This window comes from Patagioenas fasciata, chromosome 7 (genome assembly GCF_037038585.1).
Source record: "Patagioenas fasciata isolate bPatFas1 chromosome 7, bPatFas1.hap1, whole genome shotgun sequence".
Taxonomy (NCBI): Eukaryota; Metazoa; Chordata; class Aves; order Columbiformes; family Columbidae; genus Patagioenas; species Patagioenas fasciata.
Window position 1 is genome coordinate 6,289,026 of NC_092526.1, and position 27,130 is coordinate 6,316,155.

Here is a 27,130-nt window from a genome sequence, read left to right on the forward strand (position 1 = left end):
CCTCTCTTCACATCTTTTCTGGCCTTGTGCAAAATGTGTGGCTCCCTCTGCCTGCATCCTCCTGTGTGAGCAGCACATAGTGCATTATTCTGGAAAGCATTCAGGCAAAACACACACTACAAGTTTCATATAATCAATTCCTCCTTTTTAAACCACAAGTTAAAAATAGACATGCAAGCCAAGATAAGAGGTACTAGCATGAATAAAGAATCGTTTTCCCTGGCACTGAACGTCGGCCCTTGGTTTGCCAATAGTATATTGCTTTACTTCATAGAAGACCAGGATGACAAGTGACCTTTTTCCCAGGCAAATGAAACTCGGATGCATCTTACAGAAAACATCTTGAGATTGTAGGAGGATTTTTTTCAGCTACACTTTCAGGGCCCTGTGCTATCACCTCCATGCAGGAAAAAAATAACTCCCTACAAATGAAGCAATAAGCACACTAATCCTGATGGTAGGATTCTGTAGTAAGAGTTTCAGTTACATATAAGTACCAAATATTGAGGGTGTTGAATAAGGCACCCATGGGACTGACCAATGTCCCTGTCATTGGCGCTCGGGCCACACTCTGGCACTGCAGGAGTTTCTAGTCTAAACCTACTTGGAAGAGCAGCATCTACTCTGTAAGACAAACATGCAAAAGAGCCTTTTATTGAATGCCAGGTTCCCCGGGTTAAAAGAAGATGCTGGACTTTCAAAACAGTGTAATATCTAAGGGAAGCATTAAGCCACAGACTCCTAGAAGATGATGTTCCTGCTTGGCCTCATTTTCCTTCTAAATTCTGTTATTCAGTACAACAGCATGTATGAAAAATACCTTATTCTTTTCAGTGGGTGCTCAGCCTCTTCCTGAGTCAAATTTTCTATAACTACATTCACTTTACACAATAGTTCATTTATGTCTATCAATTTTGTCTTATGAACACATTATGACTTGTGCAAGACCTGGCCATTATGGGTATGCAGTGTTTAGACAATGTGCTTTCTTATCATTTCAGTTCAGTAGGAACAACTTCTGCTTCTGAATTATCTGAAAACAGCTTTATTTATTGGCTACCAAGGTTTTTAGAAAATTATGTTTTAGCTACCAGAGGATCATGCATGGTTCAAGCATTTCTATGTAGTGATCATATTCGCAACACATTTCTGCCTCTGAATTATTTTAAGAATAAAATCTTTGTCATCAGCATGCAGAATAATTGCATTAAATCTTAGCAAATATTGGTGAAATAAGACGGCAACTTTCATCTGTAATAAACTGACAGATGTTTCTTAGCTACAAATGCATTATCTATTAATAGACCACTGTTCAGCTGGAACTTGCATCCACCAAAGTGAATTTTTACATGTTGTCAGGTCAGAGCCTTCTGCTGGTATTTTGAACTTATCTGTTAAGAGCTTTCAAAGAGTTTCCCAACATCGGCCTTCCTTTTCTGCCCAAACTCTCTTTCAATGTATAGTAAACCACATTTTGGGGAAGCAGATGGCACTAACACACTGAAAGCCTCAGCAGCACTGGGCAGGGCAGTGGCTGGAGATGGAAAATATTTCCCTCTGTCTCTAAATCAGAAAGAGAAGAAAGCAAAGACATCCTTTGTCTGTGGCCAATTTGGAGTTGTGGTTTAACAGCACACGTATTTCAGACTGATTTTTCCAAATGAAAATCCTTCATAATTTTCCTGTGAAGAAGAATTCGAACACTCTGGAAAATGTTTTGTTCCACTATGGATTGTAGGAAACGAGAAGCGGAAATCTGAAAATCTGCCATCTATCGTTATGTCATACAAATGCCAAAAATATTAGTATTCTCATACATAATTTGAAATATATCTATGTATACACATATACCTACTTACATATATTACATGCGCGTATTTTCAAATGTCACACTTAAAGCTCCTTGGCCACCCCCCGTCTCTGCCTGAGCTGATGGGCAGCCCCACTTCCCCAGCCCTAGGGCTCACTGTGATTTTGGGGGGAGCTCCAGCCAGGCTCCCCTGATGTGGGGCACAACATTAAGAAAGAAATCCACATCTGGAATACACCTTTCCTGGTCACAGAGGTGTTGCAGCACATGGCCAAACGGTGCTGTTCGTTAGCATTACCTGCAACAGTCAGGGGGTTTTCATTCACCCTCCACGCAAAATTTATTTTGCGATCCACCAGCTATTCCCCAGAACTTTAGAATGCCCTTTAAATATATTGCATGGCTGGCACTGCTTTGCCCAAAACAAACATGAACCTCGGGCTTGTGGACTATATTTCTTTCGGGGTTTTCTAGCTGCCATCACCTATTGATATTACTTGATTTGCAGCCACTATTCAAAGCAAACAAACAAAGTCTTAAAGCTTCTTAAACCTTCCTCCATGTAAGCCACTGATATTTACTGGAGCAAGAGTGACAGGTAAAGCTCTATCACACCCGCACTCACCTGCCTTTAGAAATAAAAGCAAACGTTTGGTGAACTATTTCAAGTTTTCAGCCTGCTGCTCCAGTTTTCCTGGCATCCCTCCCTGTTGTATCCTATGCTTCCTGCCATGGTCATGAGCATCGGTCAGGATGGATGGATGGACACTTAGCGAATGCCTGGTGGTCCTCTCAGCAGCATCTTTTCCACCATCACTGCCCAAAAGTGCACAGGTGGCTCGGCTGCTTGCAGACCATCCAGCTACCAACCTGCTTGAAATAAGCTCCAGCCAGCCGATGTTTAAGGTGTTAAATGTCTGGGCCTGTGCTGGGGGTATCCCAAAGTAGTGCCCTGAAAATACCCTCCCAGCCTCCTGTTTGGCTGGTCCCTGGTATAACCCCATGGAGCCCCTTTCCCCTCAGGCACAATACTGAGCAACCCATTACAAATGGACTTCTGCCCCCAGGACCTCCTGACATGCACATCTCCCTCCAGCCACAGTCATTGACGTTACCTTTAGCTGGGAGCCAAACCGCAGGTCCACAACAATATTTCAGCATGAAACCCCAGTTCAAATATCTACTTTCTGTTCATTTGCCATCAGATAATTCTGGATGCTTCCACCTTCTGCAGGAGGCTCTCCCCAGCAAAACCACGGGCTGCCCCTCATTTCCTTTGCACATAACTTCCCACATGTTAACACTGGCATTAACAACCACCTTCCTTATGGCTTCAACAGCAACAGATTCTCCCCGTAAGACTTGCTTTATCATGCCACCAGTTATTCAAATGCCATTTTCACTGAGCAGCTGCAACAGGTACTGTTATTTGTTTGCTTTTCGTGTCAAAAAGGAGATACTCAGTGTCTCTTTGCAGCAAGTTGCTGCCACAAAACTGTTGGGGTTTAGAAAATAATGCTTTAAATCTAGTGAAGCAAACAAATCCTCACGTTTTAGCAACAGCTCCTTGCCTGTGTCGAGGATGACGGTGGTTCAAGAAGCAGCTCTTTGCAGGAGACTGAAGCACCAGCCACCGTGAAACATTTAATTCCAACAACACTCTGGACCGAGAGCAACAAATTCTCACTGCACAGTTTAATTTCTTCCAGAAGGAAATCTGAATGATCGTAACGGCAATGAGCACTCAGCTCCCTGAAAAGCCAGCATTTTTTTTCATAAGCCCTTTTAATGCAATTATAGGAATAGAGCTAGGCGATTAAATTAAATGTGTGGGTTTCTCCTACCTAAAGAAATAAATATTTCCTTTTAAAGGCAATCTAGCCTGTGCACCACAGAGTAATGACGACTCTGTAGAAGACACGGATGTGGACTTTTATTGCTCCCCACAACAGAAGGGCAATTGTGATACTGAACACTTCATCACTGGACACAAACGTGACATCTGCATCTGACTTTGTCATGAATTAAAAATGAAGAGGAAGGTTCCATCTGATTAGAGCGTAGCTGCAGTCACCACAAGGTACAAGCAGACACCCCTCAGGTGAACAACCAACAAGGCTCCACTGTGTCTTCTAAGGGTTTTTCTACATAATAATTTCATAACATAACCTGATTACAGTGATGCCTTTGTTTCTTTTCCTGCAGGAAAGGCAGTAGCAATTAACTTGTACCATGGCCCGCAATTTACATGTTGAAGTTCACCATCATTCTGTTGTAAGGCCATAATAAGCACTATTTTACAAGGGAAATTCAATAATCGAGGGATTGTTTTGCTCATGACTTGCTGCACAAGCCGGCTGAGCTCTTGCTGGCGCTGCCCCTCATCTCAGTGCCATGGACTCCATCGCGCCCCGGTCTGATCTGCACCGCGTGAGAACAAAACCCATCAGGGTGAGAACAGAATCCGTCAGGCTGGCTCCAGGGGAGCTGACAGCGGATCGCCGTGCCTTGCTGGCTCCGCAATGACAGCCTTGCAAGCATAACTAGACCCTGTCATAGCTATATAAACATATTCTGACATCTAATACAGAATAAAATACACCTTTAGAGGTGGTGGCTGCTTGAGACAGGACTTCACATGTGTGCCCTTCAGGGAGCGAACACATGGATTTTTGTCCTAAATACTGTTAAATTTAAGGAGTGAACATCCCTCTCCTTAGTGACCTTCCCCGCCCGTTGCAAGTCCCATCTGAAGCATTCACTCCTCTAATGTTAGTATGCGAAAAAAGCATTTACTAAACTACTGCAAACAAGACTACGCGAAGGATGAAAAATAATTAGCTGTGTCTCAGTGTCTAACATATTTGCATTGTTTAGACAGAGTACTTAATCATTATAGGACCACAGCATGTTGTGTAAATTTGGATTATAAGTAATACACATCGAGCAGAAGGTTATTAATTACATTTAAAGGGAGTATTTGATATTATTATTATTGAGAAAGCGAATGCTATTAATTATATTACAGTGCTCTGGCAGCATTCCTGTGGCAATACTGTGCAAAGAGCTACTTAAATTCTTCTCTTTTTTTCAGAAAGGAGGTATTTAGGGCAAGCAAAAGGCACCACAAGCCAAAATCTTGTTCCCAATAACACTTCTGAAGCACCAAGTGATATTGAAGGGGTCAGCGAGGGTCTGCATTTTTACATGGTTTTTAAATATAGGGTAAATTTTTCATTTGCCTAAAATAGCTGGTCTGCTGAAATGTCACTTATCCCCTTGGGTTGGGAATTGGCAAAGGACAGGCTCCATGTGGTCCCCACTGCTGGGCCCAAATCCCCAGAAAGGACATCTGAGGGAATCAGATCCCAGATTTAATTAAAGGCGCAGTATTTCCAAGCGTTCCCTCACTAAAATGGCTCTTACGCGTAGGAAAGCAAAGCTTAGGGCTCTCCTTTTTTATTTAAAAAGGTAACTGTATTAATTCAGCTGGATTTTGCATTGCAATTTCACTATCGCTTTGACCATTTAGTTCTCTGAAAATTGCAATAAGGGCTATGTTACACTAGATTTTGTCCCCATTTGTCTTGCATACCATTGCCTTGCCTTTGGCACAATAAAAATAATCTTTAAAAATAGCGCCATAAATGGATTGACTTTGACCTTCTGAGTATCTTGTCAATAAAATATAAATGATAAATCTGCTTCAGAGTGCCACTGGCATAATATTAAAGCAGAGTTATAATCTGAAAAGTGACATTTGAAAAATGATATTATGGGGAGGGGTCCTACTCTCTTGTCAACGGTGTCACATAAATATGTTCTTATTTACAGTGCAGAAGGGTGATTTTGCTAACTGCCAGGCTCCCTCCAAAAACCAGGTTGTGCAATTCCTGCGATGTGCTCTTTGTCTCTTATATCATCATTAGCAATTAAAGATTACTGCAGAAATTAGCTGAGCCTTCTGTTGCAGATGCATAAAGCAGAGCAGCTTCTCTTAGTCCCCTCCTGTGACCCACTCTGCGGTGCTAACGCAGCAAAAACGGACTTTGCCTCACGGAGAAATGGCTAAGATGACCAAGAAAAGGCTGGTTTTTCTACGTGATCAGCTTTCTGAAAATAAACAACTTGTAAAAAAGAACCACTGCAAGGCTTCTTTTTATTAGGTGATAAACTACTGAATATTCTGTAAAAAAAGCAAGAGATATATTAAAATAGAGAGGGCAGGCATGTAAATAAACATACATCAAGGGGCAGCAGTTTTGATTCAACTTTGTGATGCATGCAGAGCAGCTCTGCTGCGTTTGGCTTCAGAGGTACACACCTCAGGCAAGTCTGACCCATGGCTTTAGTATTTGCAAGCCTAACTCGAGCTTACTTCTAAAACCCCATCATATCTGTTGTTCTTTCACCAATTCTTTTGCTCTTTTTAACATTTCTCATTTTCATTACTTAACACATGTATTTTCAAGTATATAAGTGGACTTTATACTTCAGCATCGGTTTATATCGTGATTTAAAATGCTCATGCATATAGTGAACTAAATTAAGAAACATTTTCAAAGATCACAAGGCTTTGGAACCTCAAAACATTGATTGCTGAGGTGGAACGATCCATATGCTAATCCCTAAACTAGACCAAGATCACATTCAAAGGGTTAAGGTCTCTGATTCAGATATGTGAAAATCTAGATAGACAAAATCTTCACGTCACCAAGCTTCCAATATTATATATTTAATTCTAAATTTGATCTTTTCCCAGTGTTTACCTTCAAAGTTAGCCCAACCCTAAACTGAATCTGAACATAAGAGCAGGGATCTGGAAGGTCACTATGTACTTGTATATGTTTAGCAGTCTCTCTAAGAAAGAGCTTCCACAAAGAAATCATTTGGGTTGTGACCCAGCATTCGAAGCAGTTGGCAAAAAAACCCAAACCAAAACAACGTTTTTAACCCCTAGAGGTATTATTAAGTATGATGTTTATAAAAAGGTATTTTGAGTTTAAGAAGGAAAAGGAACTACTGGAGAGGGTCCAGTGGTGGGCTACCAAGATGATGAGGGGTCTGGAGCACCTGTTTTATGAAGAGAAACAGAGCGCTGGGTCTGTTCAGCCTGGAGAGGAGAAGCTGAGAGGAGATCTCATCAATGTTTATAAATATCTCCAGGGTGGGTGTCAAGAGGATGGACCAGACTCCTGTCAGTGGTGCCCAGTGACAGGATGGGGGGCAACGGGCACAGAGTGAAGCACAGGAGGTTCCACTTGAATGAGAAGAAACTTCTTTCCTGTGAGGTGCCAGAGCCCTGGACCAGGCTGCCCAGAGAGGCTGTGGAGTCTCCTTATCTGGAGACATTCAAACCCGCCTGGACACCTTCCTGTGTGATCTGCTCTGGTGAAGCTGCTTTAGCAGGTGGGTTGGACTGGATGATCTCCAGAGGCCCCTTCCAACCCCAACCATTCTGCGGCAAGAGGATGTGCCCCCCTTTAAGTGGTTGTTAACAGTATCCAGTTGAATTAAACTGAATTCACTTATTCAATCACTGTCCTTTTCCCCCATTGCAGCTCCCGAGTGCTCACCGGACGGGCACCGCATCCTCCGCGACCCCCACCGCAGCACCAGCTTTGACTCCCTGGAGCTGCAGCGAAGGGCGACTCGGGACCTGGTTTGTGACCACTCCTTGCCCCCAGCATGGTACCGCTTCATGATCGACAACAGGCCAGCGGAGATGCCAACCACATGTGTCGAAGTCAGTAAAGCCTAAACACAAACCCTGGTCTACTTAAATCAATCCTTACATGTGATTTTCCTTCCAGCCACCTCTATACTCTCATGGCCAGTAGAGCGCAATGGGATAGGTGAGCAGTAATGGGAAAAACACTTTTTCTCATAATAATAATAATACTGTCACATCCAAAAACATTAGGCAGAGACAGGATTCCTATGACCTGGGCACTATTTAAACATAAAACACAGTGTTTTCCAGCTCTAAAGAGAGATTTTTAGCAACCCACATGTCACCATAATTATACTTTTTTCAAGCAATTCTGTTGCTTTAAGAATGGATTCTGGAACCTGACTCTTTCCCCATATAATTTATTGATTAATTAGGAATATTAATTAGGATTATGTCCTTATTACAAAATCAGAAGGGAAGAATCAGAAAAATTAATATGAGAAGCATTTCTCTAGTCATATAGAAGGAAATACTAAATCTGAGTCTTCTTCTGCTATTATCGTTTATTGTATTACTTAGTTTCATAAGTATGCTAGCTGCTTTCTAGAGCAAAAAAGCTCCACCACAGAAGACTGCGCTCTAAAAAAGACAAAACAATAATTATCTGCTTTCATGTGTGTTTAATATGTATGACAATAATGTTTAACTTGCAAATCATTGCTGCTGGAGCAACTTGAGACCCTAACTAAAGTCATTGCCATCTCAAATAGAGCAGCTGCAGGAGGTTAGAATAATTTTAAACAAACTATTAAATAAAATTATTCAGAAAATAATAAACTAATTACCATAAATGACTTTAAAGATGAAATATTCAATTTAGAGTACCAGGATGCTCAGTATTAGGGGATGCTACCCTAGCTGCAGAACCTTCTCAAAATCAGCAAACAATGCTTCATATCCATTCAAAATGGATTTGCGAACTTGTCACTACAGAAGTATATCTTAACAATCTAACATTATACGAATTGTTAGGAGATAATTGTTACTTCTGTGGGATTTCTAACTACCTGCACACAAAAAATATAAATCTAATTAACGTGAACAAATTGGCATGATTACTATTGAAATATTCATTTCATGGCAGGTCATCCTTGAATATCCCAGTGCATTCTGAAGTTTATTTTTACAGGTTACTCAATATTCTATAAAATTATTGAGTTTGCCATTGTATCTCAGCAATTTCAAGTATATAGTAGTGTTTGACTGCATGAGATTTCTTTCGAACAATACATGCTTTGTTTCTTGAGTCTCTTCTCTGGAGTTTTACGTTCAGGTTTGTAGAGCTATATTCATTAGATTAGTTTCTTATCTTGTAACATAATTCTTGCCCTTGGTTTCTTCATTATTCTCCGAATGACAGTAAATCTCTGCTTGTCTATGCTGATGAAGGATTACATCTGTTAGATGTCACAACCGGAAGAATAAGTTTCTTTTAGATCTTCACCTTCTAAATCTGTCCTACCTTCTATCTTTTCCACTTAATTAAATCATTGTTTAATTTGGTTTTCCATTTAATTTGAGCAAAACCTCTGGAACAAAATAATTTTAATAACTGCACAGCTTCCACTTCTTAATAAGCAGTTATTATTGGACATTCCAGCCTGGCTGTAGTGAGCTGATTTTAATTAAACAAGTCAAAGACTTAAACAGATAGAAAAGAGACCAAATAAAGCCTGAGAATCCAGCAGGAGAGTTAAAAAGTACATTACTCCAGCACCTTGTAAAATGCACACCTGGTGATAGCCTGTTGATACTGGCCAGATACAATTAGCTGCTTATCACTGGATAAGATTAACTTCTTAATTCAAAGTAATTGTAGATAAGGCTTCTTGTCACCCAATTGAGCTCAAAAGAGATTTAAACCATAATGGAGATTTAGAGGTCCTGCCCACCTGAGAAGAGAATTGGGGCAGGACGAACAGCGAATGCTGGGTGGGCACGAGGGGGGTGAGCTCCCCAAACCACCTGCGGTGCTCGGGCAGGAGCAGCTGACTCCTTCAGACACCCTCTCAAAATCCTGCCATAAAGACGCCCGACAATAAAAGCATGGCACTGTTTGAATGTTGTTTCATAACCACATCAAGTATTACATTCAGAGAGCAGAACCAGGTCACACACAGAAGTTATGAGCGCCTTGGTCAAGAATCATGTCCCAGCTAAGAGGCACAGCAACTTCTGTAATGGAAAACCAATAGCAACTCTTCAGCAGCTATTTCTCACCCACTAATTTAAGAAAATATATAATAATATAATATAAAATAGCAAAAAACTACGGGGAAAAAAAGAACAAAAACCAAAAAGTTCTTATGTCAAAAAATGGGTGAAAATATGAGTTGTATTCTTGAGTTCTCCACCCCTAAGAATCCAACTGCTGTCCATAAACTTATTCCTCCAGTGGCAAAGCACTTTTGATTGAAACAGCTTTCCCATTTAGGCATTGCCTGCTGCATTTCTCTGGGGGGCAACGAATGATCCTGACCTTCATCCCTCTATTTCTTTCTCGCCTGTCCCACCATGTTCCCAAAGGAGACCCAGCAATTACCACATCCTGGCCATGCACTCTTGGCCACAGCCACTTCCCCACCCAGCAACAAATCCTACTAGAAAAGCAACATGAACCTGAAAGTTTTATATCCCAAGGTATTGAGGCGGCTGCCTGCAGATCACAAACAACAATTTGTACTTCAAGAAGTGCCAAATCCACCATGAAAGGCAAAAAGACTCAAGGAAGAAAGCATAGGGAAGCTGTTACTATGATTAAGGCACTGTACTAAAAGCAAGGACAAAGCACAGACATGGCCAGACCTAGCAGTAAATGACCTTCAGAAAAAGAACAAAAGTGACATTAAAATTAAAGCTCAACAGAAAAATCTACTAAAGATACAGAGAAGTATTTAACAGTAAATGCACGAAAAACATACACCAGAAAATAACAGAAATAACTATTATTTTAATTGAGGCTTCTGAATTAATAATAAAGGGTATACACATGTATCTGTATATATGTACATAGAGGCAAGCCCTAGGAAAGGAGTGCACACTGAAAACAAACGAGAGAGAACACAACCTGCCAATGTTACTGAAGATCTGCTCTACAGTCAGATAAAAGATCAGTCTGGATTACAGAGGAGCGGTATATGCTGCAAACCATAATGCAAATCCCAATGCCATGGCCTTGCAGTGCTGGCTCACAGCTCACAGTGAAGTCAAAAATATGTCTAGAAATGCATTTCTTCCTTCATTCCTTCCCCTTGTTTACACATCATCGATTACACTCTACAACCTTAAGGAAAAACAACAATTAAGAATTTGATTATGCAAATAGTGGTTGGTTCTGGAGCCAGCAATACTGCTTGTGACACCGCATGCACAAGTCAGATTCATTACTTGTCAAAGCAATGCTAATGCTTCCAGCTTTGAGTAGTCAATTGAAACAGCAAATGATAAACTGAAAAGAAAGGGATTAAAACCAGCATCACCACTAGAACAATTGTTATGATCAAAGACTTCGTCTGAAATGGAGGATTTGTGGCACCATATACCCTCGGTAAAGAGATTAATAGAGGTGTTACTGCACCACAAAAGTGACCACAGACCCACTCCCAGGGTGAGACATTGGTCTCCAGATCTTCGGAAATGCCAGAACACCTCATCAGCCAGCAGTCCTCCCGCAACACCCATCAATACAGGTCGTTCAGATATTCAGAATTTATATATATATATATATATATATATATATATGCAAAAATATGCATACTGCCTGAGGTGATAGGCACAAACCAGGTCCATATACATACATTTACACAGATACACACACCTTAGTATATACATACACAGTACTGCACCCCTTCAGCTAAAGTTCAGCCTTTCAGAGCAGCCACTGCTTCACCCTTGGTTCCCTTGCCCTAAGGCAACACCTCACCTGGGTTCACTTCATTTTCTACAACATGGCAGGGGCCTCCCAGCCACTTCTGGCTCCACTGGGGGGTCCCCTGTCCCCAGGGGCTACTCCCCACCAGCAGCCACTTGTTTGCCCGAAGGAAGGGCAGGAGCAGGGTGATGGTTTCAGCTTCACACGTTACCCAACTCCAGTACCATCCCAAAATTCAACTTAGACCAGTGATAAGCTCCAAACAGACTTTATTCTAACCAGAACTGCTTAGCAGAAAACCAGCTGCAAACAGGGTTTAATCGGAATTACTCAGCACTCTGACAACTTTATACAACACAGGTTCAGATGCCAGCTAGGAGCTAGTTACTACACAGCCAACTCAAACACAAGGGGATCAGATCCCAAAACTCTGAAGCCATGATTTAAAACACGTATCTTCCCATTCTTACAAAGTGAAGGCTCTCAAGGGTACCCAGATCACTTACCAGGTTGGTGAGGTAGCTCAGTCCTTAAAGAACAGTCCTTAGATGGCCAGTCTGAGGAGCAAAGCCTCCAGCTGCACACCTACTGCTCCCAGGAGAGCAACCCTATCTCAGCTGGGGCCATTTATGGGGCTGCTCCAGAAACCTCTCTCAATTGAGGCATCTTGTTGGTCAAAAGCCCTGTCTGTCACTCAGTGGGTTGGTGCATGACCATAGTGGTCCATGGGCCTGGAAGGTTCTGTTGCTTTTTTTGGTGGGAGGAGGGAGCAGACCTGCTGCATCCAGAAATCAGGGGCTTCTGGAGTCAGGTATGGGTTATAGAATCATGGAATGTCCTGAGTTGGAAGGGACTCACACAGGCCATCGTGTCCAACTCCTGTCCCTGCATGTGACAACCCCACAGCTGACATCATGTGTCTGAGGATGTTGTCCGGTCTCTTCTTGAACACTGTCAGGTTGGGGCTGTGACACCTCCCTGGGGAGCCTGTTCCAGTGTCCAGCACCCTCTGGGTGAAGAACCTTTTCCTCATGTCCAACCTAAGCTGTAACCTCAATGAGCTCTCCCCTCAGTCTCCTCCAGACTGAACAAACCAAGTGACTTCAGCCACTCCTTGTATGGCTTCCCCTCCAGACCCTTCACCAACTTCGTAGCCCTGGGTTGCGTGAGACTTTAAAGTGATTCCTCTCCTATGAGCCAGTCCAGTCACTGTGAGTTTTCATCAGCCACAATCCCACAGCAAGGATTTCTGCAGATTAGTTATGGATAGGACACTGTTTTGGAGATGCCCGGTAATACCTGCCTGTGACGGTGTATCCAGATCACTCCCAAAATCCTTCTTCAGAAATGTCGTCATTCTCTAAATGAGAAATATTATCTCCAAATGTGTATATGCTCTAAATTCATGTACAGTTGTCCACGTGGTATGAGGACAGGTTATGCAGTCAGGGCTGGTGTTTTCTCTACAGTCATAGTTTAAACAATATAAATTTATATATATATATATATATATATATATATATATGTATAATATCCTAGGCTCGAATGCTAATCGTTGGTGTATAAAAATAAGGTCATGTTAAAACGTGTCAAATCTCACCTGACTATGACGCTTCCTATTGTAGGCCCTGGAGAAGAAGATTTATTTTTTCCCAAACTCAGTTTAATTTCCTCCTGTACTTAACCTGTTGTGGAACATTTTATACTCACAATCAAAATACAATACCTCAACTGCATACTATTAATTTTTTGTTTCAATTTTTATTTTGCTCTGGATCCAATCCTACTTTAATTTGCAATTGTTTTATGAACTTAAAAGGAAGTTGCACTTTCAAGGTATTATTTCATGTTTTCATTTGTAATTGTGTTTTTTGCATGCATACGTGATTATTCCAAATCATAATGGTAGCTAGGAAGAGGTTTTGTTTTTCTTGTTTGTTTTTCAGGCATACAAAGAGCCTTCTGTAGAAATTACAATTACAGCCTCTATTGTTCAGAAGCATGTACTTAAAAGAAACACAAGACAGGCAGCAGTTTAATTGCTACTACAGATATTCCTGACATAAAGTGATTTCTTTGGAGTTCGGCCCCAGATTGAAATAAAAAAATCTTATTTACTTTAACTTACCACAAAGAAATTTAAAAAACTAAAACAAAGTAAAGTTTTGAGTGGATAATAGATGCAAAATCACAATGACTTAGCTGCCAACCAACAGTATACCAGAAAGCTTTCCATCTCCATCTAACTAAAACAATGCATTTCTCACATATGGTGCTACTTATTTTTTACAGCATAATTTCAGTGCAATACCCAAGTGACAAGAACAATCGAGCTTGATTTCTTTGTGCAATTATAAAGAACCTTAGAGTGTTCAATCAATCAAACCAGTTGATTCACCAAACTCCAACTAAATGGAAGGAGACATCATTGGATTAAACAATAATGGTTTGTCCCATTGTTTTGGCAAAGGGGGAACACATTTTTTATTATTTTCATTTAGGTTTTCTGGAGTGAATTATTTAAAAGATTAGCTGGTGCCTAATTATGAATTAATGAATGCTTACCTGCCACACAGAGGTGTTGCAAAGATTAATTAGGTAAGGTTTATAAAATCCTTTGATGATTAAAAATACCTCTTAAATATAATTGGATAAAGTATGAAAGGATACAGAGCACTAAAGGATCCTGGCAACAGACTAAAAACTCTTTGTGTTAGAGATGTTCTCCTTTGCGTGAGCTTTGTCACTGGATACCTAATACAGATGCACTGAATAACCTAAATTTAAGGTTTACAACAATATCCTTTCCTTCACTAACTTGCCATTACATTGACCAGCTGCAAGCCCAAGTAAATATGTCAGCTGAAGCAATCAAACATTTGTGACCTCTTCTGTGGAGTGTCAACCAGACAACAGCTCGCCATCCAGAACACTGCTCAAAGGCATAGAGGGGAGACAGGATCTGTAGGGGGACGATTTCTCATCAGATCTACCAATACATTCAGAAATTAACAGATGGACCGTGGGCACACACATTTTCGAGCATCACTGGTATTGTAGCTTATTGTTCTTCCTGCTGTGTCGCTTCCACTTTGGGTGAGAAAGGCTGGAGAAGGCTCTGGGGAGACCTTATTGCAGCCTTTCTGTACTTAAAATGAGTCTATAAGATGGGGACAGACTTCTTAGCTGGGCCTGGTGTGACAGGACCAGGGGTGATGGTTTTAAACTAAAGGAGGGAGATTCAGGCTGGACATGAGGAAGAAATTTTTTACACTGAGGGCAATGAGAGCCTGTCCCAGGTTGGCCAGAAAGGTGGTGGATGAACCATCCCTGGAGACATCCCAGGCCAGGCTGGACGGGCCTCTGAGCAACCTGAGCTGGTGAAGATGTCCCTGCTCATGGCAGGGGTGGCACTGGATGAGCTGGGAAGGGCCCTTCCAACCCAAACTGTTTCATGAGTCTATGATATTTTGCATGCCCCAGCAATAGTGTTGCCCTGCAGCCTCCATTCTGTAGATCCCTTGGAGAACCCCAGCAAAGTCTGGTGTGGTCCTCACCGCTGCCTTCCCAGCAGATGAGCTGCTACCTGCCAAGAGACTTTCGAAGTTTGCCCTTCTGTGGAAGCAGATGTATAATTGCTCTTCTATATTTTGGAAAGGCCACCAAATTATGGTGTGAGATTCCTGCTGCTTTATGCTGTTCTTAGAGCAGCAATGACTGTAGTTGTTGCAGATAAGTGCTGTATCTTAAATGCCAATAATTTACTACCTCTGTATTCAATTTTCTGGTTACTCTCCCAAATGGCTGCCACAAAGTTTAATGCTAATTATGCCACAGCTAGTGGAACTTGAAAATTTTGGTTTCTTCTCCTAGACTTTCTTTCTGTTCCAGTCTGTACCACTGGTTGAATACATGACTATTCTTTTGCTCTTGCCTTCCCAGGTCTGTTTTCTAATTCACACAGGCCTCATGAACCAAACTCTTCTGACTAGCATGGGGCAACTTGCCTGTCTCAGATGGACAGCATGCAGCCCAAAGCAGAAAATAAATGCATGTATGTCACAAGAGCTGCCTGAAAAACAGAAATACTTGAATTATACAAAAAATTTTTCCTTGACCAGCCTGTAGTACTGTATCAATTTATTACAATACCTTACTTTCCTACAGTCTGACTTTCCCTGGGCGCAAGGTCAGTCAAAAGGGTTCGTTATCGCTTGTAATTTGTACACATTACATAATGAAGTATTTTGGTTCAAGTGAAGGATTCGCCAGAACAAATCCAGGGTGCTGCAAATCACAGTGGGGGGTTAGCAGGGAGCCTGCACACAATGCTGGTGGCTGAAGTCAGCGGTGCTAATTTGTCCTTTCTCCGACACCGAAATGTCCCACAGACTTGTGACAAGGGTAAATACAAGGAAGGGGAAAATCATCGTCCTCTTAATTCAGTGTTGTTTTTTTTTTTCCTCTATGTGTTAACAGGATACAGACCCACTTTTACAGACGGATGGCATTTTGTCTTTTTTTCACATCCAGAATGCACTCGCATCTGTCTATTTATCTACAAGGCCCACGGCATAGCAGATAGATGGGTGTCTCATTAATTAATTTATCTTTTCAGCACTGCTGCGAGGCAGGGAAGTACTATTACCATCTCAGCCACCTCTGCCTCTGGTTTAGAGACAATGAAGCGAAGTGCACAAGGAGTAATTGATTTGCCGAAGGTCAGACAGCAGCCAGGGAAACTGAGGCACCGCTCGCGCCAGTCTGGGTGTCGCACTCCTAACTGAGCATCGCTGACGTGTTGGGGCCAGTTACACTGGTAAAGGCAGAAGCGAATGGATGCAACAGCTCATTTTGAGCAGCAAAACGTCTTCTACAGAAACGTTGAGAGCATTTTTTCAGTTTGTTCAGCCGTGGGTGCAAATAGTCCTTGTGACGCAGGTGTTTGCAGGAGACTGAGTCACCTCGAAGCAGCGAAGGTCACTTTTCAGCAACTGAATGTCAGTAAACGGTGGCAACAGCCCTCTGCAGCAGGTGTCAGCAGCCCTGTGAATGCTTCCCATGGTGTGGGCTGTGTCAGCATCCCTCCTCTTCCTCCTCCTCCTCTTCCTCCTCCTCCTTGTGCACCGAGTGCCAGTGCCAGCCGTGGGTCAGCTCTGCAGGGGAGCGCCCCAGGAGGGATGGGCAGGTTGCACTGTGTCTCCTCACCAAAACATTTTCCTTCAGGGATTTCTGAGAGCTTGCACACACCCGCTGAGCTCCAGTGCTCTTCTGCTCTGCACCCTCCTATTCAAATTCTTCCCAGCTTGTGGCGTTCAAAACACCAGCGAGGTACACTCACAAACACCCACATTTTAATGTAATTTGAAAATAATTATTCAGTCCAGCGATCTTTACTCACACATGAAGAGGCACCGAAGTCAGCGGTTACATGGAGTAAGAGGAAATTCAAGGTGCAAGTATCTCATCAAGAAGATAGCAGGAATTTGAAGCAGAGATGGCTGAGCTCCGGTTGCCGCCTCCCTCTCTGTGCTCATCCTTCTTTTGCATACAGTGCTTCTTCTCTGGGTGATGCTTCCTCCACTCTTCTGTGTTATTACAAGTGTATGCTCATAAATGTGCTTTGGAAACACGTTACCTCATATCTGATCTCACTCTCGAGGTCAGAAGTTCACCGAGATACATCAAATTCCCGACATCTGCGTTTTGCGCAGCTCATAAATCACCGATGTCCCTTAGAGCTGTAAATAAATAAACAGAACAGATCTCTTAAAAAGTTACACACAACATTGCTTTTAAATAAAGGAAGGGATTCATTTAAAATTCCATGGAAAACCATTTTCATGCTGATCCGCTCCTCTCCTTCGCTAGCACAACACCAGCACGCTGTCCCTCCCCGGGGACCTGCTGTGCTGGGCCAGCTCCGGTACCTCCTGCAGGGACATGGGGACATGGGCACAATTTTAGTGGTGTCTCTCTGAAATCTTTGATTTTAGAAGCCTGACAGTAACTAGCTCCAAATGGAAAACAAACCATGTCATGCCATATGCTTTATTTATTTTTTTTCCATGTACTTTTACCGGGTGTGCACCCCCCGTTCCCCTGTCCCCCCTTTCTGGCTTGTAGAGCTCTCAGGTAAAATTCAAACTACAGGAGGGCAGTGGCGCGTGACTTCTTAAATTTATCCTTTCACTGCTTCCCCCTGCTGTCACGAACAACTTCTGATCTTAAAAAGTCAAGCAGCAAACCCGAGCCAATGGGAAAAAATGGTGGGGTTTATTTTCAACGTGATATATAGCTAAATGCATGCAGCACCAGGAGGAAGCGCGTCCCCTGGGTGGATCTATTAGAGAAGAAATGCAGTCATGCTCTGTGGAATATGACTGAATTCCAAGAGTAAATTATTGTCAGGAATTGATAACAGTTTTCAAACTTTAGCTCAAATATCTGTGTGCTTTGCATACTGGCTAACGATAGGTAATAGCATAGAATAATGACTTACCATTGTAATTGTGTATCTTTTTTTTAGGCTCAGGTTATAGTTAATCTCCTCACTGAGGTACATGAATTAAAGACAGCTTCATATAATCATGTCCCTCTGGTCAGAGCTGGGCAGGCAGAGAGGGTAATTTAGACCTGAGATGTTAACAGACAGAAACCTGAAGGTAAAAACTCTAGAAAATTTCATCAAATCATGTATATCTTCCGTTTGTGTTTCATATATCCTGCATGTGTTTTTTACCTTCAAGAATGAGGGAGAGGCTCAGGCCCCAAAGATGCGTCCAGTACGTGCTGGATGGGCAGGGTAGAAGCTGTTAGGACAAGGACACTGAAGCTGTAGCGGCTTTGGAGGAAGGTGCTGGTGTAGGATGCTCTGAGCATAGCGATGTCCTGCTCCAGGGTGGTCCTCAGGTCTCATGTCAAACTTTGCTTTCTTCTGCCACAGATGAAGCACAGGTGGGAGCGGGCAGCTGATGTGGCTCGAGGTGTGCTTCTCAGGGAAGGGATCTAGCCTGCTTACATGCAAAAGCCTGTTTTCATGCAAAAGAATACAGGAAAATACTTTGGAATCAAGTTCCTGTGCTTTTTAAGAATTTTACCTGTGTAAAGTCAACTCTCTCAATTGAGCAAATACTTCCATCCCCACCTACGCAGCTTTTTCACTGATCCTCTGAGGTCACCACATTTAAAGTCTTGTGTTTTCATGATTCTCCATGGAGTCCTACCACATTTGCTGCGATTGGTTTCTTTTGTGTGCATCCTCAGATGAATAAATGCGGGACGCAAGCTCCGGTGTGGCTGTCGCTGAAGTCTGAATCCCTGCCGGTTCCCAGGGAGAGCAAGCGGCTCACAGCCTGTGCGACCTGGCAGGTCTCCTTTGGGGGCACCAAGGACTGCTGCCTGTTTCGGATACCCGTCACCGTCAGGAACTGCGGCGAATTCTTTGTGTATCTCCTGCAGCCTACTCAAGGATGCATGGGCTACTGCGCGGAAGGTGAGGATCGGTAAAGTATTTATCAATAAGACTGTGTGTTCAAAGGTCCCTGTATTGCAATGCACATCTCGGTGACCTTGCGAGTCAAGCGTCGCTCCCAGTAAGATGCAGACCATGTAGAAAATAAATCAGTCGTGTTCCAAGGTGTTCCTGAGAAATAGCTATTATTACCAGAGCAAAATGTAATCTGGTGTGTGTTACTGAAGTGTTCTTTGCTTGGTTACAGTTCACATGTAACCTTTCCTACTGTCTTTGGCTCCACTTTGGCTTGAAGTTGCACGGTGAGCGGGGGCATCTCGGTCTTACTGAGGCACCATGTCCAGGATACTGTATCTAAGGTCTGTTCTTATCTTCAGTAATCCAGCATCCCCCCCAAAAAAAGATAAATCTGAAACTCTGGAAGGAAAAAGAAAAAAGCAACAAACCAAACCAACAATCTGATAACATCTTTTTCATGACATTTATATAATTACTCTCGTCAGGAATAATTTTCAGCCTACTACAAGAGATCTAACCTCTGCTCGGTAGCTAGGAAACAAAGGAATAGCAGAAAGCAATTGCTCGCTCAGTTAAACCCTCTGAACTTTGGAGCATGTTCAGGTGCATATAGATTTAGTCAGAAAAGAGTTCTTTCTCAAAAGGAAAAATTACCTTTATATTTGCCTCTCAGCATTTTTGGACAGAGACATGACACACTGAGAAACTAGGGTTGTCACCTTTCAATCAGGTAAAAATCAAGCTTAAGTAAATTTTAAAGAGATATCTATTTTCTTTGTCAATATTTCAACTTTCGCACATGAGGAATAAAGAGGAAAAAAGGCTCAAAGAAAGTGAGATTAATTCATTATTTGAAATAAAAAATATCCATTAAAAGAAATGAAACTGCTCTTTAATTTCCATGATTCTTTCTCGGAAGTGACTTTTTAAGTGAATACAATAATTTAGCAGTTTAAGCTCAGCTTTTTAAAAAACTATAAGATTTCCACTACCTTTGTTTGAAGAATTTTTTACCAATACCTTTTGGGCGATTAGTTTTGTCCTTTCTGTTGATCCATACCTGTTTAATAATGTAAATCCAGCCGCATTTTTCATAAAATACAATTTGTCCCTTCCAATCTATCCCAAACCAATGACCTTCTGCCCTTTTCTTACCGCTGCTCTTGACGTTTTCACCTCTTTGCTACGCATTTCAGTGAGGTCCAGCTCTCCCGAGTCTTTGACTTGTTGTCTGTAGCGTGTTTTTGCAGAACATCCAAAGCTGAGGTTCTTTACTGGGGGTTGTTAACTCACTGTCCTTCATGCAGCGATGATCTTTGCACCACAGGCGCCTCCACGCAGCCCCAGAGCTGGGCCCAGCTGGCACCATCACGGCTTCTTGCCAGGGTCGATCCCCCAGCTCAGGAACACGGCACCGGTCAGCACTTCTTAGCTGCAAAACAAAATGAATGTAAAGCTTCACAGCTTGGCAGAAAGGACACGGCTGGGAAAAGCGGTGTACGTGCTTGCAATTCTGCTCACATCCTCCCCGGAGTTCATCACCCAACTTTGTCCTTCTGGAATCATTTCCTGCAGAAAGTCACGATGTGAGACGCAGTTTGAGGCAGTTTCCCTTAGAAACAGAAGAGAAGGATATAAACAACTGGCCCTTATTCATATTTTAAGTAACTTGTTTCTTTTGCTTACCTCTTGTTATCTGCCCTGGACAGATGTTAACATATTGGCTCTTCATTCTGCTATAACAGCCTCATACCTTACTCTCTTGGGCTCCCATAATATTTTCTACACTCCTCCAAAAAAGTTACTTAATTTATCCTTTCAAAGCATTGGAACCAGCTTCATGTTCTGTTTGAGTCCTGGTCTCTAGAGATGAAAGAACATCATCCTAAAGTCTTATACAGCTTTTTGTTTCTACTTTCTAGGTGAATTTAACAGGAATAAAAGTCTGAAGCCAACAGAAAGCAAGCGGTATTTTTAGAGCAGTGGCATTACCCTGGGCAGAGAGAGACTATATTGAGCAAATTCAGCCTAAGAATGTCCCAGAACAGCCTGGAAAGGATCTTCAGAGCATGGCAGTATGGGCCGGGTGCTCTCTGGGAGTCTGCTTACCTCTGAAACAGAATTATTTCTGGTATCTCTTCTCTACTTATTGCAAAACTTGGATCAAAAGGCTGTGCTTCAGGGGAAGCTAATGGCTTTTGCCAGAGTAATTAATTTGTATTAATCTGAATGCTTCATTTCAATAACATTTCTCATACTGAAAAAAAACATAAAACCCAAACACAAAACAAACAGGTCAAATATAACAACAGCGGGCAGTCAGTAATCAGCACACACTTAGCAACTTTCGTATTTAATATGAAATACATCTTCTTGCTTACGTAGCCAATAATCAAACCGCAAGAATATAAAATGTCTTGCTCCTCCCATGTCTAGTTATATCGAAATATTCTTGTTGAGTGAACAACTGTAATATTAAAAATAACATTTTGTGTTGCACCCTTCTTTTGTTTCTTCCTTCCAGAAAAACTCACAAGCCTGGCTTTGCAACCGGTGATAACTGCGGAGCTTGTGCAGGGTCGTGTCCACCTCAAGTGCAGTTACCGCCGTCCCTCCTCCAGGCCCCCACCGCGGTACGTGGTGCTCTGGTCACGTTTGGTCCCCCCTGGCAAGAAGGAGCAGATTCAGCGTGACACCACCCTGCAGTCCTTTTCCTACGTGGAGATGAACGGCGTGAACCTCAGACTGGGAGACACGGTAATGCCACCCTGCCTTCAGCAAAAAGGTCAAACACTCAGGGGGATCAAACCCTTTCCTTACGTCTTTCTTGTGTTTTCATTAGTGGTGCTTCTCACTCACTGTACGTACGACTACTGCGGAAAAAAAATACTGAAACTGTTTTGCAACAGGATTGTTAAATAGCATTTAACAGATTCAGGATCTGTAACATTTCTTTGAATTGCCGCGAGTTCACAGAAGCTATCCATCTTACTATTTTCTAAAGGCAACTTGAATATTTGCACTTACATTACAGCTTGAATGCCATGAAGTTGGTATGAGCAGCAGGTACTTGTGCCTGAGCCAATTTTTGCTAGGTATTTTTTGTATCTTGCAGCAGTGAAAACTTGCAGCAGAGGCAGGCACAGCTATATGCGCTCACTCATTTTCATACTCACGGACCGGAGACACAATAACATCTTTCACAGAAAGGAAAGACGGTACATTTTGAAACAGAGGGAGGTTTATTTTATTGTCTTTTTCATGGCGCTCTGCCTCTCTGATTCCAAATTCTTGGTTCCATAGCATACTGAAAGATAGAGTTCATTACAAAACAATCTTTAAGAAGTATATTTGATGGCTTACATTGCAGTACAGATCTAGTTTCAACAACAACAACAAAACAGAAGCCAATACAAGATGTGAAAAAATTGACTTGTGTATGAATTCATGGACTTTCATGGTACAGGAACAAGACTTTTAAAGTTAAATTAGGTTCATAACTTCTACAGGCAGAGAGCCATTAGTGATGCTACAACGAACTGAAAGAATAAACAGGGATAATAGCCTTGTGTTAAAAGCAGGCTGGAAATAGTCCTGGCATTTTGCAGCTCTTCTTTGAGATATTTAAGATATTTAAGAAATGTGAATAAGCCTCTTCCAGCTCTTGAAAGGATGAGTCATTTATAACAGTAGCACAATCTAGACAGCTTTTTCTCATTTCTCCTCGTAATTATGCCTTCTGAGTTCAGAATCTGACTGATGCTGCCCTCACTTATATTGTTACATGAGGCAGACAATTCTGCCAGTTTAAGACAGGTTTATGTTATGAAGAGATATTTTCACCAAAATAATTTCACTTGCAATCACTTTATTTCTAAAAATCCTAAGGGATTCAGAGGAAATATAGTTCTGTTAACTAGTAGCACCACCAAATCTTTATAAGACCATTTTTATTATCTTAAGTTTTCAGTAAGCCCTTCTTTGTCCTCTGCTGAAACTACATGTTTAATTTAGCGGGCTTAGTGAGACTGAAATATCCTCTTCCTTGTGAGATTTTTTTAAAGGTCTTCATGGCCTATTTGACTAATTATAATTATCCATAAATCATCACTGGTGATAACCAAGCAATGAATCCTCAGCTGTAACTGAGAATTCAGTTTTACATAATAAAGATTTTAAAAAAGCGTTTTGCTGTGTTTGCTATCCCGTAAGAGTCACAAAAGGACAGACAATGAATCGGGGGCACTTTCCAGGTCTCCTTCCCCTTCTCCATGGACAGACCAGCGGTGACATCCCCAGGGCATGCGGGTGGCATTCAGAGCAGAATTTGTCCTCTTCAGATGAAGAATTTGCAGCATTTTGAAAACTGCTTGCTTGTGTTGGACCTCCTCTTTGCCTACCTGCACATAGCCCCTGAACTTGGCCTCAGTGCTTTTATAGCCTGAAACCAGCATCTTCTCTTTTAATTTATCTATACTATTTTTTATCTGTCAGAAAGTCTGCAGGTAATAGGTTAGTCACATAATTGAATATCTATTGATATATTCTAATATGCAGTTGAACCTTAGAGAAGAGTTGAGATTTACTGGCTAACAGTTCTGAACTTGTATTGACTAAACAACCAGTTATTTTTTAATAGCCATCACATGTGCTTTTCTTCCCCATGTTTGGGCTCCTATTTTGTTATTTCAGACAGTAATGTTGGCAGCATAATGTTCACGAAACTATGGCAGCCTTAAATAAATCTATAACATATCGCAATTTCTATATAAATGCTGAAAGAAGCCTACTCCATCCGATATGAAAATCCTGGCATCCTAAGCCTTATTTATGTGATAGTGACAGAGGTCATTTCATTCCTTGAGGCAAAGACATCTATAAATTATAGTGGCACACTGTGAGTAATGAGTTATGCTAAGAAAGAAAGGTGGTTAGAAGCAAACCGTGCAGATTTGCTCAGCACAGCAATCCAAAAGTTCATACAGCAAGGAGTAATTGTCACCCTATATAAACTACGATGCGCATTGTAAAGTTAAAAATGTTTAAGTAAAGCCTTGCCTTTCTGAGCTGTGTCCTACAAGTGGCTGCTCTGCATTGCACTCTGCAACAGTGAAGAATAGACCTCAGCCAAAAAAAGAACATGTAATTTAGTGCCTCGATATATACAAATAACTCATTTTCACTCACAAGGGAAGATGAGTAAAATCTCCCCTGCTTAAATACTAGTCCCATCCCAACCACTGGACTTTACAAAGACAACAACAGGAAGACCTGCCTATTTGTAGGTCACACCTGAGTTTACAATTTCTCTCTAAACCTTCAGGTAGGAAATGAGGAGCATCCCTGCAGAAACAGAGCTTTGGGTGGACTTGAACAGAGATTCTAAACCGGAAAGGGTCAGAGAGATGATGAGAAAACTCTGCAGCTGACGAGACACCTCACTCCTATGCTGGGAAAATTTCCTTCCTTAGTCGATGAATGACCCACAGTCAACCTCCACAGACTGTTTGCCCATTTGGCAACGGGAAAGGGCTGATTTCTTTATAGACGGCGTGTAGCAGAGTGACCGGAGCTGGACTTCCCGCAGTGCCAGGTCACACTGCTGCACCACAGAACCTCTAAGGTCTAGTTTACTAATTAACTCAAAGTCAGACTCTCCCTACTTTCCCCTTCCTACTGACCCTTCTGGAAAGCCTTTCCAGAGACTCTGTGCCTACCCTCCCTGCAAATACCGACAGCCAGATCATTTCTTCAGAACTACTTTTTTTCCTTGGCTTCCCTAGAAATGCCATCCTTCAGCTCTGCTCATCCTTTGCTCTTTTCACCAAGGCTGTAAAACAATACTCTCTCCCCAGCTCCCAGCCGAGCGACTCCTTGAAGCTTCTCTAACCCTGGCCCATTAGTGTTTAATAGAGCAGAGGACGGCAGCTCGGAGGCCCTGACAGCCATCACCGAGCCCCCTTTCACCTGGCGCCATCGACTGCGGCCCCAGCCTGCCTTCTGATGTGGGTGATGGAGCTAAGAGGGCAGATCCAATCCTGGTGTTAATAGGGTTCATCACCCACAGCTCAGGCACCTCCACCTTGAGAGCAGCACGCAGACTGCCCTGCCCAGCAAATGGGAAGAAGTAGGGACCTCTAGGTGGTACCTCATGTTGAGATGGGAGCTTCCCACACAAACTGCTGATCAGAGCAGCATTCCTGAGTCCCCACACCCCACAGGCAGTTGGATGTCCAGGTCAGGAAAGTGCCTCCATCTAACTTTTAATCCAGATCTTCAAGTGCTACTCGGATGCACCTGGCTGTATGTGGTCTTTGAAAGATCACTACCAGTAAAAGTATTTCAACTTTAAACCATTGCTGTTGTCACTGTGGGGGCTCTTGCACTACAATACAGCTCAAGTCCTTGCTGGAGAGATGGGAATGGTCCTCCCAGCATGTCCTGCCCTTCTGAAGGGAGCAGCTCAGCTCCACGGCACAGGCTACACTAGGAGAGGAAGCACAGACCAGCATGTCAATTTGCATATTTTCACTGGTGACTATTTAGGTGAAACACATGAGTATTCACCTAAATGCGAAGACCCAAACCTCCTTATTTTGAGGACATTTTCCCCTGGGACACTGTTGAGATCAGTGATGGCACCATTTCTGCCAGTGCCTTGAGAAGCATCCAGCTGAGGTTGGCCCTTTTGAGAGCTCCCGAAATTATCTGGCAAATCTAGGAGCCTTCAGGGGTACCTGACTGATGAGCAGGGATGGGTTTTGATCACAAAACAAGCATCTCCTGTTTTGCCTTTGGGAACCCAGCCCCTTATCTGGGCACAGCCAGGAGGGGCTGATGAAACTGGAGGCACAGCCGTGCTGATGTACCAGCCAGCATCCTCCTCAGTGCCCCCACCTCTGCGCTCGCCGCCTTTGAAGATGCCAACAAACATGAACAGGAATTACTTTGAGCTTTTCTGTCTCTGCCCTTGGCCTCATGTCTCTCACTACACACTCAAGCTGCCACAGATGATCCCCGCGCTACATTCAGCAGTAATTAGGGGCAGGGAAAAGGGTGAAACTGAAGGTGGTTTTATGTTTGAAATGAGTACAAACAACTGATTTGGGTGAGCTTTGGGTTCTGAGAGCTCTGAAAAAACCACAGTATTTTGATGTGCAAGTTGTTAGAGGGAAATTTGCCAGAGATTGTGACACGTCCTAGGATTGAAATACCCTCCCAAATTGTCTGCCAGCGCTACCCGACGCCCACCAAATTAATGACTTTTAGCTAGATGTGCTGTTCACAGGGTTCACAGCAAAGCGGGAAGGAATCTAAATGAGTCCACTTAAGGGTGAAAATCTCTAACACACAGAGAAGAGGTAACTTCTTAGCTACCAGCACCTTTTTCTATCACAATTTTGTGCCTAAAAGTAGTTTTCCACCCTATGGGAAGATCGGCGAGTGCACAGGGGAAAGGGATCAGCCCACAGCCAGAAGCAATCCAGTCATCCTGGCCGAGGGCACCCTTACATTTCTGCCCCTTTAGAAGGGATGATTAAAAAATATAATTTGATTTTTTTAACAGATACGATGAGTTTGTGGAAAAATACTGCCTAACCTGTCACAGCCATCAGCATACTGCTGTCAGTGATGCTTTTATCTCTGTGCTTTAAAAGGGCTGCATCCTGAGATGGCAGGGGGGGAGAGAGAAGAGAAAGAAAAAGTTGATTACTGAACTGGTGAAAAAGAGCCAGTATTTAGCTGAAGGCAAAAAAAAACCCTCCTCAGAGTGACTATCATAATAATTATATGACAAACTGTCAACCTGTAGCTCAGAAGCCGATGAACATATCTGCTGATTGTGAAGTGTGCACCTAACAAAGTAAAGACACTACAAGGGGAGGAATGATATAAAAGACAGAAATGAAATGTAACTGATGACGGCTGTCCGTACATTTCAAATTTGCAAAGTTTGTGCTCATCTCCAAAAGTGCCGAAGACAGAACCAGAATGGACTGATCGTCTGAGAATATCCCAGTGTATCGCTAAAGAATAATTTTTGATTTTAGCGTTCAGTGCTTTATCAATAAAATATAGCTCTGAAATATATAGATGTGAGCAAATACAATGCTCGCAGGGAATGGGGCTGCGTTCTGACATTTCCCAGGATGTCACTTAGGGGAAGATCACCAGGAGATGCCTCTGTTGGCGCCGGTGCTCCCGCTGCCTCTCATTACAGCT

General features: G+C 42.5%; 1 protein-coding gene and 1 long non-coding RNA gene across 8 annotated transcripts in view; one reads left to right on the plus strand and one right to left on the minus strand.

Annotated features, from left to right (window-relative positions):
* Window positions 1-27,130, plus strand: part of LOC136103416 (von Willebrand factor D and EGF domain-containing protein-like) — a 183,470-nt gene that overhangs the window by 31,018 nt on the left and 125,322 nt on the right. For 6 of the 7 annotated variants that reach the window (XR_011739932.1, XM_065841488.2, XM_071810732.1 and 3 more), the window contains exons 2-4: window positions 7,372-7,556; window positions 18,682-18,910; window positions 21,432-21,664. Coding sequence is in view for 6 of the 7 variants with exons in the window: in XM_065841488.2 (XP_065697560.1) it covers window positions 7,372-7,556; window positions 18,682-18,910; window positions 21,432-21,664 (647 nt within the window). In the remaining variant the exon portion in view is untranslated. Of the gene's footprint in view, window positions 1-7,371; window positions 7,557-7,576; window positions 7,666-18,681; window positions 18,911-21,431; window positions 21,665-27,130 lie in introns of those variants that run through there. The other variant, XM_071810736.1, reaches the window with a different exon arrangement.
* LOC139828393 (uncharacterized) lies at window positions 13,254-19,385 on the minus strand. The gene is made up of 3 exons (XR_011739934.1): window positions 18,158-19,385; window positions 17,918-18,051; window positions 13,254-17,156 (listed from the first exon to the last, which is right to left on the minus strand). It is a non-coding gene; the product is annotated as an uncharacterized lncRNA (long non-coding RNA).